Genomic DNA, 22,529 nt, shown 5'->3' on the forward strand with positions numbered 1-22,529 from the left:
AAGCTGTTAGCATGCTAACTATAAGCATTGGTGCAGTCTTGCAAAGTGTTAGCCTTAGCATCGCAGCAGCATTTTTCATATCAAATTGAGATTTGCACAAATTGTTGCCATTTTCTCGCAATGAATCCAGTCAGGTTGCTAGCATTCTAGCTGTTAGCATGCTAACTATAAGCATTGTAAAATCAAAATAGATTTCAGGACGACATACATAGTACCGCTCTTGCTGGGCACTAGCTTTAGCATCGTAGCACGAATTGTTGCCATTTTGTCGCAATGAATCCAGTCAGGTTGCTAGCATCCTAGCTGTTAGCATGCTAACTATAAGCATTGGTGCAGTCTTGCTAAGTGTTAGCCTTAGCATCGCAGCAGCATTTTTCATATCAAATTGAGATTTGCACAAATTGTTGCCATTTTATCGCAATCAATCCAGTCAGGCTGCTAGCATTCTAGCTGTTAGCATGCTAACTATAAGCATTGTAAAATCAAAATAGATTTCAGGACTACATATATATAGTACCGCTCTTGCTGGGCACTAGCTTTAGCATCGTAGCACGAATTGTTGCCATTTTGTTGCAATGAATCCAGTCAGGTTGCGAGCATCCTAGCTGTTAGCATGCTAACCATAAGCAGATTAGTCAATTTTTTTCATTTTTTTTAGTTAGTTTTTCTTTTACGAAAGTAACTTCTTCTGCGACCTAAATTTGCAAAAATTACAACCTTATTAGTTAATTTTTTTGAAATGATAAAATAACTTTTTCTCGTCAGATTATGACCGTTTTTTGACTTTATTCTTGTAAAATTACTGCAGATTTTTCAATTTTTTCAGTTTTTTTTGTTAGGTTTTCTTTTAAGAAAGTAGTTTCTTTTTCTGCAACCTAAATTTGCAAAAATTACAACCTTATTAGTTTTGTTTGAAATTATAAAATAACTTTTAAAATAACTTTTTCTCGTTAGATGATGACTGTTTTTTTTTTACTTTATTCTTGTAAAATTACTGCATATTTTAAATGTTTTCTTTTTTTTTGTTAGGTTTTCTTTTAAGAAAGTACCATTTTCTGCAACCTAAATTTTCAAAAATTATTATTAGTTTTGCTTGTTTGAAATGCTAAAATAACTTTTAAAATAACTTTCTTGTTGGATTATGACTTTTTTTTTTACTTTATTCTTGTAAAATTACTGCAGAATTATCATTTTTTTCATTTTTTTTGTTATGTTTTCTTTTAAGAAAGTAACTTTTTCTGCAACCTAAATTTGCCAAAATTATTATTATTAGTTTGGTTTGTTTGAAATGATAAAATAACTTTTTCTTGTTGGGTTATTACTTTTTTTTACTTTATTCTTGTAAAATTACTGCAGATTTATCAATTTTTTCATTTTTTTTGTTAGATTTTGTTTTAAGAAAGTAATTTTTTCTGCAAAATTTTGACTTTATTCTTGTAAAATTACTGCAGATTTATCAAATTTTTCAGTTTTTTGTTAGATTTTCTTTTAAGAAAGTAACTTTTTCTGCAACCTAAATTTGCCAAAATTATTATTATTAGTTTGGTTTGTTTGAAATGATAAAATAACTTTTTCTTGTTGGATTATTACTTTTTTTTTTTTTTACTTTATTCTTGTAAAATTACTGCAGATTTATCAATTTTTTCAGTTTTTTTGTTAGATTTTCTTTTAAGAAAGTCACTTTTTCTGCAACCTAAATTTGCCAAAATTATTATTATTATAGGTTTGATTTGTTTGAAATGATAAAATAACTTTTTCTTGTTGGATTATTACTTTTTTTTTTACTTTATTCTCGTAAAATTACTGCAGAATTATCAATTTTTTCATTCATTCTTTTAGAAAGGGCCATGGGCCAGAACCACCCGTTGGACACCCCTCTATAGTATATAAGTGGCTGTAGTGTACGTGAGACTCGCAAATGAAGAGTGCGGATGAGAGCGCGTGCCAGCAGCTATTTAGCATTTAGCACCTTCCCGACAGAGATGAAGAGGCCAGCCATCTTTATTTGTTAGCGTGTGTGTAACCCCCCCCCCCCCCCCCCCCAAGCCACCCCCCCCTGCGTCTGGGCCCATCTGCAATATGAATCAAAGCGGGGATAGATTGATGGCGGCGTGGCGGCACGGCGGCAGGACGCAGACGGGAATAAAAGGGGACGGGGGGGGAGGGTGGTTGGTGTGACGCCAAGGCAAAGTAAATCAGGGCTACCTTGCTCGTTAGCGATGTGAATCATGGCCGCCGGACGCTTTTTCACCTCCAGGCAGCGCCACCAACATCTAAAGGTCATAATAATAATAATTATTATTATTATTAACAATGCTAACTATTACAATGCTAACAATGCTAACTATAAGCATTGTTAAATCAAAATAGATTTCAGGACTACATATATATAGTACCTCTCTTGCTGGGCACTAGCTTTAGCACCGTAGCACGAATTGTTGCCATTTTATCACCATGAATCCAGTCGGGTTGCTAGCATTCTCGCTGTTAGCATGCTAACTATAAGCATTGTTAAATCAAAATAGATTTCAGGACTACGTAGTACATAGTACCTCGCTGGCTGGGCACTAGCTTTAGCATCGTAGCACGAATTTTTGCCATTTTGTCGCAATGAATCCAGTCATGTTGCTAGCATTCTAGCTGTTAGCATGCTAACTATAAGCATTGTTAAATCAAAATAGATTTCAGGACTACGTAGTACATAGTACCTCGCTGGCTGGGCACTAGCTTTAGCATCGTAGCACGAATTTTTGCCATTTTGTCGCAATGAATCCAGTCATGTTGCTAGCATTCTAGCTGTTAGCATGCTAACTATAAGCATTGTTAAATCAAAATAGATTTCAGGACTACGTAGTACATAGTACCTCGCTGGCTGGGCACTAGCTTTAGCATCGTAGCACGAATTTTTGCCATTTTGTCGCAATGAATCCAGTCATGTTGCTAGCATTCTAGCTGTTAGCATGCTAACTATAAGCATTGTTAAATCAAAATAGATTTCAGGACTACATACATAGTACCGCTCTTGCTGGGCACTAGCTTTAGCATCGTAGCACGAATTGTTGCCATTTTGTCGCAATGAATCCAGTCACGTTGCTAGCATTCTATCTGTTAGCATGCTAACTATAAGCATTGTTAAATCAAAATAGATTTCAGGACTACATACATAGTACCTCTCTTGCTGGGCACTAGCTTTAGCATCGTAGCACGAATTGTTGCCATTTTGTCGCAATGAATCCAGTCAGGCTGCTAGCATTCTAGCTGTTAGCATGCTAACTATAAGCATTGTTAAATCAAAATAGATTTCAGGACTACATACATAGTACCTTTCTTACTGGTCACTAGCTTTAGCACCGTAGCACGAATTGTTGCCATTTTGTCGCAATGAATCCAGTCAGGCTGCTAGCATTCTAGCTGTTAGCATGCTAACTATAAGCATTGTTAAATCAAAATAGATTTCAGGACTACATAGTACATAGTACCTCGCTTGCTGGTCACTAGCTTTAGCACCGTAGCACAAATTGTTGCCATTTTGTCGCAATGAATCCAGTCAGGTTGCTAGCATTCTAGCTGTTAGCATGCTAACTATAAGCATTGTTAAATCAAAATAGATTTCAGGACTACATACATAGTACCGCTCTTGCTGGGCACTAGCTTTAGCATTGTAGCATTTTGTATATCCGCATGCTAGCTTTAGCATTGTAGCATTTTGTATATCACATTTAGCACTTTAGCAACCATCTGTAGAAGCACAAATTGTTGCCATTTTATCACAATGAATCCAGTCAAGATGCTAGCATTCTCGCTGTTAGCATGTTAACTATAAGCATTGTTAAATCAAAATAGTAATAATTATAAAATAATAATAATAATTAATTATTATTATTAGCTCTACTTTCCCTGAACATGAGGGTCTCCACCCCTAAACACCTTGAACTCGGACGAGCCCAGACCCCCCACGGTGAAAACTCCCGCCAACCTGCCCCCCACACCCCTACTACTACTAGTACTACTACAACTACTACTACAAAAATACTTCATTTCATAACAACATCCTCTCCGCGTCTTCCCACAGCCGCTTCGACTCATCTGGCAACCTCAGCCCGAGCAGCTCCCAGCTCAGCTCCGAGCCCGAGGAGCGCCGTGACGCCGAGACGGGCCCCCCGGGGGGGCGCCGCGCGCCTCCCCGCACTCAGACATCCACCTGTGAGGAGTCGGGCGTGGATGCGGTGGAGAATCCCCCGCGAGAAGTGAGAGTCCCGGGTCGGAGGGACTCGGCGGTGCTCCCCCCGAAACTGATCCCAGGGGGTGAAGACTTCTGGTAGGTCATGTGACGTCTCGGCGGCTCCACCAGGAAGTGATTCCGCCTTCTCGTTTTCAGCTTCTTCGGAGACGGTCCTCCTCCGTGTTCTCCCTCTAAAGTTCGCTGGCTCAAAGCATACAACAAAGTCCGATCCGAGCTCCTCCAGGTAGGAGGTCTCACTCTGTCCCTTTTCCTTCCTTCCTTCCTTCCTTCCTTCCTTCCTTCCCTGCGGGCTTGGTTGAGTTTCTGCACCAATTTGCATTCGTTTGTCGGCGGCTTCCGGATTTCCACTTTGATTTTGTCAATCTGTGTCCCAACTCGGGTTCCCTCGAGGTCGGTGGTCACGCTGATGTTCCACGCTCCCGAGTGGCCATACTTGACTCCTCTGGTCGTTCTTTGATGTTCCATCTTCATGTCGTTTTGCATACGTTGCCCGAATTGTTAGCCCTCACTGTTAGCCTTAGCATCGCAGCAGCATTTTTCATATCAAATTGAGATTTGCACAAGTTGTTGCCATTTTATCGCAATGAATCCAGTCAGGCTGCTAGCATTCTAGCTGTTAGCATGCTAACTATAAGCATTGTTAAATGAAAATAGATTTCAGGACGACGTACATAGTACCTCGCTTGCTGGGCACTAGCTTTAGCATTGTAGCACGAATTGTTGCCATTTTGTCGCAGTGAATCCAGTCAGGTTGCTAGCATTCTAGCTGTTAGCATGCTAACTATAAGCATTGTTAAATCAAAATAGATTTCAGGACTACATACATAGTACCGCTCTTGCTGGGCACTAGCTTTAGCATCGTAGCACGAATTGTTGCCATTTTGTCGCAATGAATCCAGTCAGGCATGCTAGCATTATAGCTGTTAGCATGCTAACTATAAGCATTGTTAAATCAAAATAGATTTCAGGACTACATATATATAGTACCGCTCTTGCTGGGCATTAGCTTTAGCATTGTAGCATTTTGTATATTAGCATGCTAGCTTTAGCATTGTAGCATTTTGTATATCACATTTAGCACTTTAGCAACCATCCGTAGAAGCACAAATTGCTGCCATTTTATCGCAATGAATCCAGTCAGGTTGCTAGCATTCTAGCTGTTAGCATGCTAACTATAAGCATTGTAAAATCAAAATAGATTTCAGGACTACATATATATATAGTACCTCTCTTGCTGGGCACTAGCTTTAGCATCATAGCACGAATTGTTGCCATTTTGTCACAGTGAATCCAGTCGGGTTGCTAGCATTCTAGCTGTTAGCATGCTAACTATAAGCATTGTTAAATCAAAATAGATTGCAGGACTACATATATATAGTACCGCTCTTGCTGGGCATTAGCTTTAGCATTGTAGCATTTTGTATATTAGCATGCTAGCTTTAGCATTGTAGCATTTTGTATATCACATTTAGCACTTTAGCAACCATCTGTAGAAGCACAAATTGTTGCCATTTTATCACCATGAATCCAGTCGGGTTGCTAGCATTCTCGCTGTTAGCATGCTAACTATAAGCATTGTTAAATCAAAATAGATTTCAGGACTATATATATAGTACCTCTCTTGCTGGGCACTAGCTTTAGCATCGTAGCACGAATTGTTGTCATTTTGTCGCAGTGAATCCAGTCAGGTTGCTAGCATTCTAGCTGTTAGCATGCTAACTATAAGCATTGTAAAATCAAAATAGATTTCAGGAGTACATATATAGTACCTCGCTTGCTGGACACTAGCTTTAGCATTGTAGCATTTTGTATATCAGCATGCTAGCTTTAGCATTGTAGCATTTTGTATATCACATTTAGCACTTTAGCAACCATCTGTAGAAGCACAAATTATTGCCATTTTATCACAATGAATCCAGTCGGGTTGCTAGCATTCTAGCTGTTAGCAAGCTAACCATAAGCATTATTAAATCAAAATAGATTTCAGGACTATATATATAGTACCTCGCTTGCTAGGCACTAGCTTTAGCATCGTAGCACGAATTGTTGCCATTGTATTTTATCGCAATTAATCCAGTCAGGTTGCTAGCATTCTAGCTGTTAGCATGCTAACTATAAGCATTGTTAAATCAAAATAGATTTCAGGACTACATATATATAGTACCGCTCTTGCTGGGCATTAGCTTTAGCATTGTAGCATTTTGTATATTAGCATGCTAGCTTTAGCATTGTAGCATTTTGTATATCACATTTAGCACTTTAGCAACCATCTGTAGGAGCAAGAAATGTTATCACGATGGATCCGGTCAGGTTGCTAGCATGCTAGCTGTTAGCACTATTAGCAATTACATTTTTTTGGGGAGGGGGGGGGGGGGGTACTCCCAAAATGTAAAATAGGTGTCAAAATAAATAAAGAAATAAATAATTACAAATAAATTGATTAAAAAAAATCTATATTCTAAAAATGTAGCAAAATAAATGTAGCATGCATTATTTACTGTGCTGCCCCAATGTAATGAGATTGAAGGCAGGTGGTGCTGTCAGTGGCATCGGGAAAGATGGGCGGTGGGGGCGTCATTCCAATCTTGCTAATGGTCAGCAGTTTTCCCCATCAGGTGCAAAAATAGTACTTTTTCTCTCCCTGGGAGGTATTGGCATGGCAACTGTCACATTCCTATGGCGACGCCGCCGCCGCCACACGTCTTCACCGCCGACTGGTGTCATGGCTGCCTTGAACGCTCCTCGGTGGCATGAACCTTTTAATCATTCTCCGCCCTCAGAGGAGGGATGATTGTGGGGACAACGCCACAAATCAAATCAATAATAAGGCCGGCGGAGTGTCGGGGCTCGTTATTAATAATTGGATTCCCGTGAAAGTTTGAGTCGGCGCGGAGTTGTTGGCAAAGACCGACTTCTTACTTAACCATCCCGTTGGACTCGCCTCTGAAGTGCCAGACTTTAGATGGTTTAGTCCGCTCGACTCAAGACACACTTTGGAGCAATAATATAATATGCCGTAACCTGTTCATTTATCATTATAATTTTTTTTTAGATTAAATTTTGGAATTAAATTATATTATTTAAATAGTTGTAATAAATTTTAATTATGTGTTTAATTTTTTTAATAAAATTTGTTTTGAAAAAAAAACAATATTTTTTTTCAAAACAAATTTGCTTTGGTTAAAGTCCACTTTGGTTTGAGTGGAAGGGTTTAATGATGTTAACCAAGGTACCACTTCCAAAGAAAGTTTCAAGCTTCGGGTATTTTGACCAACGACTCTTACGACTCTTCTGTACCGTTCATGGAAGTGAAGGAAGACTATAGTTTTACACGTAAAAACAAACAAACAAAAAAAATATATATATATATATTATTTTTTTACGTGTAAAAACAAAAACAAATATTTTTTAATTTAAAAAATATTTTTTTTAATTTAAAAAAATTTTTTAATTAAAAAAAAATATATTTTTTACATGTAAAAATTGTAGTCTTCCATTCACTTCCATGTACGGTACATAAGAGTCGTAAGAGTCGTTGGTCAAAATACCCGAAGCTTGAAACTTTCTTTGGATCCATTTTGGGTTACTCAGGTGAGAAACACTACAGAATTAAAAAAAAAAAAACTCTTGGCAAAACAGGAAGTGGTACTTTTTTTTTTAATTCTGTAGTGTTTCTCACCTGGGTAACCCAAAATGGATCCAAAGAAAGTTTCAAGCGTCGGGTATTTTGACCAACGACTCTTACGACTCTTATGTACCGTACATGGAAGTGAATGGAAGACTACAGTTTTTACATGTAAAAAATATATTTTTTTATTAAATTTTTTTTTTAATTAAAAAAATTATTTTTTTAATTAAAAAATATTTGTTTTTGTTTTTACACGTAAAAAAATAATATATATATATTTTTTTGTTTGTTTGTTTGTTTGTTTTTACGTGTAAAACTATAGTCTTCCTTCACTTCCATGAACAGTACAGAAGAGTCGTAAGAGTCGTTGGTCAAAATACCCGAAGCTTGAAACTTTCTTTGGATCCATTTTGGGTTACTCATGTGAGAAAACACTACAGAATTCCCCCAAAAAAACTCATGGCAAAACAGGAAGTGGTACCTTGGTTAACATCATTAATCCCTTCGACTAAAACCAAAGTGGACTCTAACCAAAGCAAATTTGTTTTGGAAAAAAAAATGATTATTTTTTTCAAAACAAATTTTATTAAAAAAATAAAACAAATAATTTAAATGTATTACAACTATTTAAATAATATAATTTAATTCCATAATTTCATCTAAAAAAATAATTATAATGATAAATGAACAGGTTAAGGCAAATATTATTGCTCCAAAGTGTAAGAGTCGTAAAAATTGTTGGTCAAAATACCCGACGGTTGAAACTTTCTTTGGATCCATTTTGGGTTCCTCTAAACCCAACCCAAACACTACAGAATTCCAAAAATAACTCATGGCAAAACAGGGAGTGGTACCTTGGTTAAAGTCATTAATCCCTTCCACTCAAACCAAAGTGGACTCTAACCAAAGCAAGTTTCCCCCATAAGTAATCCAATTCATCCATTCCACAAGATGTAAACACGATTTGACAAGGTGTAAATAAGTCATAAATACCACTGAAATGACGACGGGCTTCTCTCTAAGTCCCAAAAATCGGAGTTCTTTCGACGTCATCTCGCTACGGTCCATCGCTATCGTCTTTTGTGGGGTCCATGTGTTTGTTACGTCATGTATATCTCTACATATGCTGTTGCTTTTTGGGTTTGGGTTACACTGAACATCCAGCAGCAACGCAACATTTTTGGCATGGCGGGGGCAGCATGCAAAACATGCAAAAAAATGGGGTTTGTGACTGTATTCTGTATTATTATTATTATTATTTTTATAAAATAATAGCGTATACTTACAAAATGGATATGTATTTACATGAAATACAATGTAGTTATTTAGAAATGTATTTTTTCCCATTGCAGCTGAAAGCTTCCTGATTTAACGTGTTTATTTACACTTTGCTTTTTCATTTCCAAGGAGGTGTTAACATTGTAGTATCTGTGTATGTGTGTGTGTGAGAACACAAACTACTTTGCTAATTTACAGAATAACTTTTAAGGGAGGAGGAGTGGGGAAGAGGGGCAGCCATTACATTTTGGTTCGAAGCCAAGATTTTTTTTTTCCCCGCCGGCCACTTTTGTTAACATTTTTTTTTTGTCTTGGCAGACCGGGGCTGCCTGAGTGCTCATGTTCCGAATAAAAGCTTGATTTATTTTATGACGTGGGAGGAAGATGTTTGTCGGAACAATTAGCCAAGATAGCGTCGTTAGCTAGCTAGTATCGTTAGCTAGTATCGTTAGTTAGTATCGTTAGCTAGCGGAAGAGAGTTTGACTTCCGCTGTGTCGCGTGCCAAACCAGGAAGAGAAAGAGCGGGCAGCATATGCTAGGCTGCGCGTGTCGGAGTGTGAAAAAGTGAAGGAAGTGAGAAAACGTGAGGAAGAAGTGGGCGAGAGAGAGAGAGAAAGAGAGAAAGAGAGAAAGACCGTCAGTGTGCTCGGCAACAAGCTGCCATTAGGCGAGGAAAAGAAGGAGGAGGAGGAGGCGGGAGCGCCTGCCCGCAACGGGAGGGAGGGAGGGAGGATAGGAAGAGTAGCAAGGAGGACGCCGAAACATTCCTCCGTGACGGGACCTGATTGGGAATACGTTGAAGGATTTGACTGACACTCCCGACATGGAGGGAAAGCTACTTTTCCCGTTGACTCCATTCCTCTTCAGTGGGAATTGTTGGATTCTTCTTCTCCCTGCACGAGGTACGTCTTCCCATTGACTTCTCCATGAATGAGACATTTGAGGAGTCACTTAAGTACTTAAGTCTCATCCATCAAAGAACCTCAACGCCCCCCCCCCCCCCCCCTGGGGGCCTGAGAGGACCCCCCTGGTGAACATCTCATCCTGAACATGTCACAGCCCAAAGTGGTCCCGGGTGCTATTTTTAGAAGCTAAATGGGTCCGGGTCATTGCAGTGCGAGTGAGACCTCCCGCCGTGGAAGGATCTCTGCCTGCTTGGCAACGTGCCATGGTCCAAAGTGGCCTTCTTCCCAGATCTAAGCCCCCTCTCCCGCCCCCCTCTTCTTGGGGTGCTGGCATCTTCTCAAGCTTCCAAACGTGTCCTTTGAGTGTTTTGTCAACACTTTTCATCTTCCTGTGCCATCACACAATTCATGAAAGTAGACAAGAGGGTGTAGGGGTGTTAGTTTCTGTCCAGAGGGCTCTAATAATGTTAATTTAGAAGGTTGTAAACAGGTGTTCTCTGTCTTGTCTCTTATAATACCAATGTAAAGGTGACTATAGGGGTGTTAGTTCCTGTCTAGAGGGCTCTAGTAATGTTAAAAAGCATATTTAGAAGGTCGTCAACAGGTGTTCTGTGTCTTATTTCTCTTATTATGTCTACTATATTGAGTAATATGAATTTAAAGGTGACTATAGGGGTGTTAGTTCCTGTCCAGAGGGCTCTAGTAATGGTAAAAAGCATATTTAGAAGGTCGTCAACAGGTGTTCTGTGTCTTATTTCTCTTATTATGTCTACTATATTGAGTAATATGAATTTAAAGGTGACTATAGGGGTGTTATTTCATGTCCAGAGGGCTCTAATAATGTTAAAAAAATGTATATAGAAGGTCGTGAACAGGGGTTCTGTGGCTTGTCTCATATTATGTCTACTATATTGAGTAATACTAATGTAAAGGTGACTATAGGGGTGTTAGTTCCTGTCTAGAGGGCTCTAGTAATGTTAAAAAGCATATTTAGAAGGTCGTCAACAGGTGTTCTGTATCTTATGTCTCTTATTATGTCTACTATATTGAGTAATACTAATGTAAAGGTGACTATAGGGGTGTTAGCTCCTGTCCAGAGGGCTCTAGTAATGTTAAAATGCATATTTAGAAGGTCGTCAACAGGTGTTCTGTGTCTTATTTCTCTTATTATGTCTACTATATTGAGTAATATAAATTTAAAGGTGACTATAGGGGTGTTATTTCATGTCCAGAGGGCTCTAGTAATGTTAACAAAATGTATTTAGAAGGTCATAAAAAGGTGTCCTGTATCTTATGTTTCTTATTATGTCTACTATATTGAGTAATACTAATGTAAAGGTGACTATAGGGGTGTTATTTCATGTCCAGAGGGCTCTAATAATGTTGACAAAATGTATTTAGAAGGTCGTGAACAGGGGTTCTGTGTCTTATGTCTCTTATTATGTCTACTATATTGAGTAATATGAATTTAAAGGTGACTATAGGGGTGTTATTTCATGTCCAGAGGGCTCTAATAATGTTAATAAAATGTATTTAGAAGGTTGTAAACAGGGGTTCTGTGGCTTGTCTCTTATTAAGTCTACTATATTGGGTAATAGGAGTGTAAAGGTGACTATAGGGTTGTTAGTTCCTGTCTAGAGGGCTCTAGTAATGTTAAAAAGCATATTTAGAAGGTCGTAAACCGGTGTTGTGTGTCTTGTCAGATGTAGTGTAGTTAAGTGTAAAAAGAAGCTCCATTCTGTTACTTTTTCCGGCCCAACCGCAGAGGCGGTGGCGTCGCCGCGCTCTGGTTTTTGTAACGCATCCAAAGCAGACGAGAGATTGAATTCAAGCCCTGATGACACGACGCAGACCTCGTTAATCGCCCGCTGAGTGCAGATGCGCTGAAACGCACGCTCAATCCCGCGGCGATGAACTGCAAGCGCAGGATGAGTCATGTGACTTGTTGACATATATATATATATATATAATATAAAGTCTTGTTACTGTTTGGCATCAGATGCTAATAGTAAGCTAAAGCGGCTGTTAGCATGAAGAGGCCACACGCTGATTTGATTTGTCCGCCAAAGTCATTCCACTTTCCTCCTTTCCCAGAATCCACTCCTGCCTGCCGCCTGCCTGCCTGCCTGAGGGCCACACCTTATTTGGGCGTGCCTAGCATCCGTGTGTGTGCGGCAGCAGTGGCGCGTCAATGCCTCATAACAATGTGTGTGTGTGTGTGTGTGTTACATTAGGTTTTAAATCCACCAATACAGTAATCCCTCCTTTGTTGCGGTGAACTGCTTCCAGACCCAACCGTGATGACTGAATCAAAAGTAGGATTCCTTGGATAAATATACAGTATTTTGTAAGTTACTTCACCCCTATAGTCACCTTTACATCCGTATTACTCAATATAGTAGAAATAATAACAGACAATAAGACATATAAGACATAGAACAGTACATCGGTAATACTCAATATAGTAGACGTATAAAAACATTTTTAGTATTATTAGAGCCCTCGAGACATAAAATAACACCCCTATAGTCACCTTTACACTTCTATTACCCAATATAGTAGACATAATATGAGAAAATAAGACATATAGAACATAGATAACCCATTTACAACCTTCTAAAACATTTTGTAGCATTATTAGAGCCCTTCAGACATGAAATAACACCCCTACAGTCAGATTTACTCTCCTTTTACCCAATTTAGTAGACATAATATGAGAAAATAAGACATATAGGACATAGATAACACGTTTACAACCTTCTAAAAACATTTTTAGCATTATTAGAGCCCTCTAGACATGAAATAACACCCCTATAGTCACCTTTACACTTCTATTACCCAATATAGTAGACATAAGAGAAAATAAGACATAGATAACCCCTTTACAACCATATAAATACATTTTTAAACGTTATTAGAGCCCTCTAGACATGAAATAACACCCCTACAGTCAGATTTACTTTCCTATTACCAAATATAGTAGACATTACATGATAAAATAGGACATAGATAACCCGTTTACAATCTTCTAAAGATTTTTTTAGCATTGTTAGAGCCCTCTAGACAGGAAATAACACCCCTATAGTCAGATTTACTTTCCTATTACCAAATATAGTAGACATTATATGAGAAAATAGGACATAGATAACCAGCTTACAATCTTCTAAATTTTTTTTTAGCATTGTTAGAGCCCTCTAGACAGGAAATAACACCCCTATAGTCAGATTTACTTTCCCATTACCAAATATAGTAGACATTATATGAGAAAATAGGACATAGATAACCCGTTTACAATCTTCTAAAGATTTTTTTAGCATTGTTAGAGCCCTCTAGACATGAAATAACACCCCTACAGTCAGATTTACTTTCCTATTACCAAATATAGTAGACATTATATGAGAAAATAGGACATAGATAACCCGTTTACAATCTTCTAAAAACATTCTTAGCATTATTAGAGCCCTCTAGACAGGAAATAACACCCCTATAGTCAGATTTACTTTCCTATTACCAAATATAGTAGACATTATATGAGAAAATAGGACATAGATAACCAGCTTACAATCTTCTAAAGATTTTTTTAGCATTGTTAGAGCCCTCTAGACATGAAATAACACCCCTATAGTCACCTTTACACTCCTGTTATCCAATATAGTAGACATAATATGAGAAAATAAGACATATAGGACATAGATGACCTGTTTACAAACTTCTAAAAACATTTTTTAGCATTATTAGAGCCCTTCAGACATGGAATAACACCCCTACAGTCTGAATAACTCTAATTCAAATTGGTGCTTGTGTGTGTCGCACTAAACGTGTCCCTGAGGGAACACTAGCACTAACTAAAACTTTGGTGGTCTTTGCGTTTTTAGCCGAAGCCAAGGACGTTAGTGACGTTTAATATGCCGACGTGCATTTCGGGACTATCCTCGCGTCCGGCGGTAGAAAAAGCGAAGGCTGATTGATGGCCGCTACGTTTGCTTGCTTTTAGCGAGACGCGGGCAGGATGTCGTCTGTTAAAGCTCTCTGATTGATTGGCTCCACGTGAAATTGTCACAGGAGCTCGACCGCTGCGCTTGTTACGAGAGGACACTCCGACAAGGCCGATCAATAGCGCCTTTCAGAGAGAAACATCCTTACCAGCGCAGCCTGTCTGTCAGATTCGCCCCCCCCCCCCACCCCCCCACATCTTGACTCGTCAGATTGTGAGCTCGACGAAGACGCTAACATGCGTCCATTATTACACGCCACGTGCGTACGCGGCAGAAATTGAAATATTTAGTAAATGAAAATCATCTACATTAATGTTTCTCCAATAGTTATTTAGTAGCAACACATTTTAGTTCATTTTTATCATTTTTACTTCCATTTTTCAACTTTTTTTACCCTTCTACTTTTATTTTTTTTTAATTTTTTTTTAACTAACAGCACATTTTATTTAAATAATTTTTATTCTGATAATTTTTTTAATTTTTAATTATTTTTTCAAACTTTTAAGAAATTTCCATTTATTTTCATAATTTTTACACTTACTTAAGTCACTTTTATTTCAATTTTTGTTTTGGATTTGAAATATTTAGTAAATGAAAATCATCTACATTAATGTTTCTCCAATGGTTATTTAGTAGCAACACATTTTATTTCATTTTAATCATTTTTATTTCCATTTTTCAACTTTTTTTACCCTTCTACTTTTATTTTTTTTTAAATATTTTTAACTAACAGCACATTTTATTTAAATAATTTTTATTCTGATAAACTTTTTAATTTTTAATTATTTTTTCAAACTTTTAAGTTATTTCCATTTATTTTCATAATTTTTACACCTATTTAAGTCACTTTTATTTCAATTTTTGTTTTGGATTTGAAATATTTAGTAAATGAAAATCTAAAATTTAGTAAATGGTTATTTAGTAGCAACACATTTTAGTTCATTTTAATCATTTTTACTTCCATTTTTCAACTTATTTTTTACCCTTCTACTTGTTTTTATTTATTTTTTGTTTTTTTTAACTAACAGCACATTTTATTTAAATGATTTTATTCTGATAATTTTTTTTATTTTATTTTTTGTCATTTTTATTTATACTATTCTTCACCCTTGAGTTATTTTTGTTTTAATTTTTAATTATTTTTTCAAACTTTAAAGAAATTTCCATTTATTTTCATAATTTTTACACTTATTTAAGTCACTTTTATTTCAATTTTTGTTTTGGATTTGAAATATTTAGTAAATGAAAATCATCTACATTAATGTTTCTCCAATGGTTATTTAGTAGCAACACATTTTAGTTCATTTTAATTATTTTTACTTCCATTTTTCAACTTTTTTTACCCTTCTACTTTTATTTTTTTTATTTTTTTAACTAACAGCACATTTTATTTAAATTATTTTTATTCCGATAAATTTGTTCATTTTAATTTTTTTGTCATTTTTATTTATACTATTCTTCACCCTTGAGTTATTTTTGTTTTTATTTTTAATTATTTTTTCAAACTTTTAAGTTATTTCCGTTTATTTTCATAATTTTTACACTTATTTGAGTCACTTTTATTTCAATTTTTGTTTTGGATTTGAAATATTTAGTAAATGAAAATCATCTACATTAATGTTTCTCCAATAGTTATTTAGTAGCAACACATTTTAGTTCATTTTAATCATTTTTACTTCCATTTTTCAACTTTTTTTACCCTTCTACTTTTATTTTTTTTATTTTTTTAACTAACAGCACATTTTATTTAAATTATTTTTATTCCGATAAATTTGTTCATTTTAATTTTTTTTCATTTTTATTTATACTATTCTTCACCCTTGAGTTATTTTTGTTTTTATTTTTAATTATTTTTTCAAACTTTTAAGAAATTTCCATTTATTTTCATAATTTTTACACTTACTTAAGTCACTTTTATTTCAATTTTTGTTTTGGATTTGAAATATTTAGTAAATGAAAATCATCTACATTAATGTTTCTCCAATGGTTATTTAGTAGCAACACATTTTAGTTCATTTTAATCATTTTTACTTCCATTTTTCAACTTTTTTTACCTTTCTACTTTTATTTTTTTTTTATTTTTTTAACTAACAGCACATTTTATTTAAATAATTTTTATTCTGATAAATTTTTTAATTTTTAATTATTTTTTCAAACTTTTAAGTTATTTCCGTTTATTTTCATAATTTTTACACTTATTTAAGTCACTTTTATTTCAATTTTTGTTTTGGATTTGAAATATTTAGTAAATGAAAATCATCTACATTAATGTTTCTCCAATGGTTATTTAGTAGCAACACATTTTAGTTCATTTTAATTATTTTTACTTCCATTTTTCAACTTTTTTTACCTTTCTACTTTTATTTTTTTTAATTTTTTTAACTAACAGCACATTTTATTTAAATTATTTTTATTCCGATAAATTTGTTCATTTTAATTTTTTTGTCATTTTTATTTATACTATTCTTCACCCTTGAGTTATTTTTGTTTTTATTTTTAATTATTTTTTCAAACTTTTAAGTTATTTCCGTTTATTTTCATAATTTTTACACTTATTTGAGTCACTTTTATTTCAATTTTTGTTTTGGATTTGAAATATTTAGTAAATGAAAATCATCTACATTAATGTTTCTCCAATGGTTATTTAGTAGCAACACATTTTAGTTCATTTTAATCATTTTTTGTTCTTTTTTGAACTTTTTTTACCTCTCTACTACTATTTATTTATTTATTTATTTAAACAGCACATTTTATTCAAATCATTTTTATCATTTTTATTAAGAGATTTGGTAATTATTTTCTACACTTTTTTTGTCATTTTTATTCATATTATTCTTTACCTTTAAGTTATTTTTGTTTTTATTTTTAATTATTTTTTCAAACTTTTAAGTAATTTCCATTTATTTTCATAATATTTACACTTAAAGTCACTTTTATTTCAATTTTTGTTTTGTATTTGAAATATTAAGTAAATGAAAATCATCTAATCACGCTTAAGTCGTGTATATTTTAATTATTTTGAGACTTAAGGTCATTCTAATGTATTATTATTTTTATTATTAATATATATATTTTACTTTTATTTTTTTCCTTTTTTTACTTTATTATTTTTTTTACACTTTTGTTATTTTCATGTCTTTTTAATGATTTTTTTTACAGTTATTTAGGTCATTTTAATTCATTTTTTTTTATTTATTTGAATTATTTTTAACATTTATTTTGGTCATTTTTATTTGCGTTTTTGTTTGTATTTATTTTATTTCTATGAATGAATGAATGAATGAATGAAGAGGGCATGTTAGAGGAATTTCTGAGGGCATTTCATCAATCTAATGAGAAAGAACATAAGGGCATGCATACAAATAATGCATCAATGAAAATGAAATGTCCAAATTGCACTAAAGGAATAAAGTAAGCGACTAAAATATGCCTCCGTTTTCCAAGGCAGCCAGTCTAAGTTGATTGACTGGCATTATCGTCTATGACGAGCGGCGTTAATAATGCTAACACAGGAGGAAGCTGCAGACGTTTCATCTCCAAGGTGACGGCGGCGTAGCAAAGTCTGGTTAAAAATGATAAATCACTGCTGATATGCAACTTCCTCTCTCTTCTTTTTCCTTCTCTCTACTCGCTCTGATTTACTTTGGCGTGTCCGTGACAGGAAAGGACTTTACTGCTCACATGGTGGACGGTGACGCCAATCAATACGTCAGTCGATGAGTAGAGTTGGGAATATTGTGTCGGAATAAGCGCCGGAAGTCAACATGCTGGGGATTGTTTGTCCAGGTGTCCAATATTTTATATATGATATGCTGCACAAAAATAGGGTTTTTCTTGATATGCTGCACAAAAATAGGGTTTTTTTTTTCAAGACGGTGCATGATATGCTGCACAAAAATATGTTTTTTATTTCAAGACGGTGCATGATATGCTGCACAAAAATTGTGTTTTTTTTTCAAGACGGTGCATGATATGCTGCACAAAAATAGGGTTTTTTTTTTCAAGACGGTGCATGATATGCTGCACAAAAATAGGGTTTTTTTTTTCAAGACGGTGCATGATATGCTGCACAAAAATATATTTTTTCTTTCAAGACGGTGCATGATATGCTGCACAAAAATAGTGGTTTTTTTTCAAGACGGTGCATGATATGCTGCACAAAAATAGGGTTTTTCTTGATATGCTGCACAAAAATAGTTTTTTTCTTTCAAGACGGTGCATGATATGCTGCACAAAAATAGTTTTTTTCTTTCAAGACGGTGCATGATATGCTGCACAAAAATAGGAATTTTTCTTTCGAGACGGTGCATGATATGCTGCACAAAAAATGTGTTTTTTTTTCAAGACGGTGCATGATATGCTGCACCAAAATAGGGTTTTTCTTGATATGCTGCACAAAAATAAGGTTTTTTTTTTCAAGACGGTGCATGATATGCTGCACAAAAATAGGGTTTTTCTTTCAAGACAGTGCATGATATGCTGCACAAAAATAGTGTTTTTTTTTCAAGACGGTGCATGGTATGCTGCACAAAAATAGGGTTTTTCTTTCAAGACGGTGCATGATATGCTGCACATAAATAGTTTTTTTCTTTCAAGACGGTGCATGATATGCTGCACAAAAATAGGGTTTTTCTTGATATGCTGCACAAAAATATGTTTTTTCTTTCAAGACGGTGCATGATATGCTGCACAAAAATAAGGTTTTTCTTGATATGCTGCACAAAAATACGTTTTTTTTTTTCAAGACGGTGCATGATATGCTGCACAAAAATAGGGTTTTTCTTGATATGCTGCACAAAAATAGTTTTTTTTTTCAAGACGGTGCATGATATGCTGCACAAAAATATATATATTTTTTCAAGACAGTGCATGATATGCTGCATAAAAATAGTTTTTTTCTTTCAAGACGGTGCATGATATGCTGCACATAAATAGGGTTTTTCTTTCAAGACGGTGCATGATATGCTGCACAAAAATAGGGTTTGTCTTTCAAGACAGTGCATGGTGTGCTGCACAAAAATAGGAATTCTTCTTTCAAGACGGTGCATGATATGCTGCACAAAAATAGGGTTTTTCTTGATATGCTGCACAAAAATAGTGTTTTTTTTCAAGACGGTGCATGATATGCTGCACAAAAATAGGGTTTTTCTTTCAAGACGGTGCATGATATGCTGCACAAAAATAGGAATTTTTCTTTCGAGACAGTGCATGATATGCTGCACAAAAATATGTTTTTTCTTTAAAGACGGTGCATGATATGCTGCACAAAAATAGGAATTTTTCTTTCGAGACGGTGCATGATATGCTGCACAAAAATAGGGGTTTTGTTTCAAGACAGTGCATGATATGCTGCACCGGACTAAGCTTAAAGTGTAGGCAACCGTTGGGTGTAACGAGCGTTTTGGAGCTTCCGCGGTGGTTCGTCTGTAGCGCAATTCCTCAAATGTCTCATTGACTTCCTTTTGTTGATTTTTCAAATGATTCCATGTAACGGTTTGCCTTCCTGTCCCAGTCATGGCCCGCTGACCTTGACTTGCCGGGATGCAAACACTCCAGCAGGCGCGGGTGATTGACAGACCATGACAGGAACTAGGTAAGCAGGGTTCCATCGTCTTGAGAACATGTTCTCCAGGAATCGCTCCAATGGTGGTCAACACGGAGCAAGCGTCCCCCCTAAAGGTGGCACCAAAGCTAAAGTCACCCCGCCCAAGAACAAGAAGAGGGCGCCGAACCCCAAAGTGGCGCTGGTCATCCGTGGGAAAATACATCGTCTTCTGCAAGGATCAGCGGAGCACCACGTTCCTGATCCCGAAGATTATTACGCAGACCAGGTTGAGAGGGACAAGCATGAGATCCGCAAGGATCACAGAAGGATTTATCCAAAAACCGGACCCAAGGATGAAGTTCCCTCCTCTTCGATGTTGCCCAATGGAAAAGAAGACGGAGAACCACCAGGACCATCGCGTGTCGGAGAAGTCGAGCTGAATCGGGAAGGATGTCTAAGAATTCCCTGCACGTTGCAACGCAAAAGTAGCAAATCCCCCGCCAATCGGAAGCGTATCTCCTTCGAGGGTTTAGTGCCGTTATCGCCAGAGCTGACTCGAGCCGCCACGCGCTCCAGCTCAGCCGGACCGGATAAGAACGGGGTTACGTTTGACAGACCAGGAGGAAGGGACTCTGCCGCACCGCGGGTCCGGCCCAAGAGACCTTACTCTGCCGGGGACACCCTGGACTACGACTTTAACGCACCTCTGCCGGGACCGCCGGCGGAGGAAGGGGAAGGACATCTGGGAGAGGAGGAGTCCAGTGCCATCATCGAGCACATCCTCAAAGAGCTGAGGGGCATCAACAAAATCCAGGAGGAAATCTCAGATCTCAGGGATTATCTGACCTCGGTTAAGGGCTCCGTTGAGGAAGTGTCCTCCTGCGTGGACGCCGTCCTGCTGGAGATAGAAGGTATCCGGTCTAGCAGCAAGGGTGGATCAGGTGCGGGTACCTGGTCCGGGGAAGCTTGCCTAGATGGCTCCTCGCCTCGCAGGAGGCCCGCTAGCGTCCATGGCAGTTTAGGTAGTACGGCACCAAAGTCTTCTTCCGATAATTTTCCCGAGGCGTGCAAAGCGCGACGTGGCGTCCGCAGAGAATTCCGACCTCCAAGAGCGGAAGACTACACCGTGTCCCCAGTCGCCGAGTCGGTCAATCATCAGGACCTGGAGGACCTGGAGGATACTTCCGACATCAGCTCAGACATCCCAGAAGGCGCCCTGACCAGAAAGCTTAGCTTCAGATCCCAGGAGAGGCGGGACTGCCCAGACTGTCTGAGCACCAGTTCCTTGTCCTCTCAAAGCTCCAAGTCGGAATCGGATTTAGACGGACCGGCATCCTGTCGTGAAAGGACACAGGAAGTTGCTGCTAGTGCAGAGGACCGCTGGACTACCACCAAAGCACTACATCGGACCGCTGGAGAGCGTCTGTGGGATGGGGAACATTCTTACCGGGCGGATCATAAATCCGAGACTTGCTTCGATGGAGCAGCTGCTTGGGATCACTACGGAACGCCGGCACAGTGCTCGTCCAGGAGCTTGGAGCATCGCTCCGTACGGCGGTACGACTCATCCGGCAGGACATCACGAAGGGAGGAGTGGCAGACGCGGCGGACTCGGTCCCAGTCAGGGATTCCCACGACGGCATACTCCGACTGTTCCTACCCCAAAACCTCGGGTTACCATTCATTCGACGGACACTACGGAACGTCAAATGGATTTGACTACGGCCGATCAAACGACTGGGGTGTTGGTAGTTATCAGGAGAGTCCCTTCGCCTATCAAGACTCCGCGGCGGTCCCGTGGAGCGAGGCATCGAGGTGTAGTAGTGAAAAAACCTTAACCCCTGGGACTGAATCCAGATACCGAAACCAAGTCCCTTATCCTCCCGCTAGATCGGATATCCAACCGAGTTTCAACGTTCGCCGCATAAGCCGAGCCGTTTCGGATTTCAGCTCTGCGTTGCGAGGAGCTTTGCGCAAACTGGAAGTACCGGACGACCACGATCCTGAACATGAAACGGACTTTGAAGTGTCGGCGTTCTGTGACATTCCTACATCCGACTTGCCCACAAAATCTTTCAGCTGGGATCTCGTTAGCCAAAACGTTCCTGTGGAGAAATCCCACTTTTCCTTTGAAGAAACCTCCGCCTTGGAGTTTGCAGCCGTAAGCCAACACTATCCCAGTTTGGAAATGATCCCTCCCGGTCCGGAGGAAAACCTCGTCTTCACCGGTCGGGAATCACTTCCACCTGACGACATGACATCCCAACATCACGCTGACGTTGTAGAGGTCTGGCCACCGCATGAGAACACCAGGACGGAGCTGTCTCAGGGCACCACCACAGAGTCCCTGTCCGCCTCCGTCCTGGCTGAACCTGCTCCGGAGCAAGGGGGATCCGCGGAGGTCAGCCAGATGAACGAGTGCGACCTGAAGTGCTTGAGGAGCTTCCAGCAGATTCTACGAGAGAAGCGGGAGATGAGGCGCAACCTCGGCAGCGTGTCCGCCCCGTCTCAGGAGGACCCGGAAGCAGGTAGTACATGAAACCTGAAACCATTGTGTTGTGTTCGGAGAGTCCCGAAGAACCACAATGATCTTGTCCTGTGTCTCTTGTGCTGTGTCACAGATGGAAGCCAAGTTGGAGATCAGGTTCCTCTGCCTCCCAACATTCCCAACATCACATGACTCATGATTTATTGGATTAGGTCTAGCATTGGTCCATATTGATAAGGGTGCATGTTAGCATAGCATAGCATAGCATTAATGTCAATATGCCGGATTTTGGCATGTGCTGAAACTCAACCAACCCCGACCCCCCAACCGCCCCCATCCGCCGCCCCCGCCCCCTGCCCCCGCCCCCCTCACACTGTTTACTTCTATCCTGTGCATCAATTGTAAGAAATCATATCTGCTTTGAAATCTGTCACCTTTCACCCCCC

The 22,529-nt window shown here is 38.0% G+C and overlaps 2 protein-coding genes across 2 annotated transcripts in view; both read left to right on the forward strand.

The window, feature by feature from the left end:
• LOC131127881 (uncharacterized) overlaps nucleotides 1-22,529 on the forward strand; it is a 97,196-nt gene that overhangs the window by 34,097 nt on the left and 40,570 nt on the right. Inside the window, exons 11-12 of the mRNA XM_058070188.1 lie at nucleotides 4,073-4,318; nucleotides 4,379-4,466. Of these exons, the coding sequence (XP_057926171.1) occupies nucleotides 4,073-4,318; nucleotides 4,379-4,466 (334 nt within the window). The remainder of the gene's footprint in view (nucleotides 1-4,072; nucleotides 4,319-4,378; nucleotides 4,467-22,529) is intronic.
• Nucleotides 8,616-22,527, forward strand: LOC131127884 (uncharacterized). The gene is made up of 3 exons (XM_058070197.1): nucleotides 8,616-10,052; nucleotides 19,563-22,123; nucleotides 22,217-22,527. The coding sequence occupies exons 2-3, from the start codon at nucleotides 19,672-19,674 to the stop codon at nucleotides 22,273-22,275; spliced, it is 2,511 nt and encodes an 836-aa protein (XP_057926180.1). The 5' UTR covers nucleotides 8,616-10,052; nucleotides 19,563-19,671; the 3' UTR covers nucleotides 22,276-22,527.

The sequence above is a fragment of the Doryrhamphus excisus genome, chromosome 4 (assembly GCF_030265055.1).
Source record: "Doryrhamphus excisus isolate RoL2022-K1 chromosome 4, RoL_Dexc_1.0, whole genome shotgun sequence".
NCBI classification, from domain to species: domain Eukaryota; kingdom Metazoa; phylum Chordata; class Actinopteri; order Syngnathiformes; family Syngnathidae; genus Doryrhamphus; species Doryrhamphus excisus.

Bases quoted from the DNA above. Each gene is read 5' to 3' on its own strand.
- LOC131127884 (XM_058070197.1), top strand. From the start codon at position 19,672: ATGTTCTCCAGGAATCGCTCCAATGGTGGTCAACACGGAGCAAGCGTC. The intron at 22,124-22,216 runs GTAGTACATGAA...GCTGTGTCACAG, and splicing joins TCAGGAGGACCCGGAAGCAG to ATGGAAGCCAAGTTGGAGAT.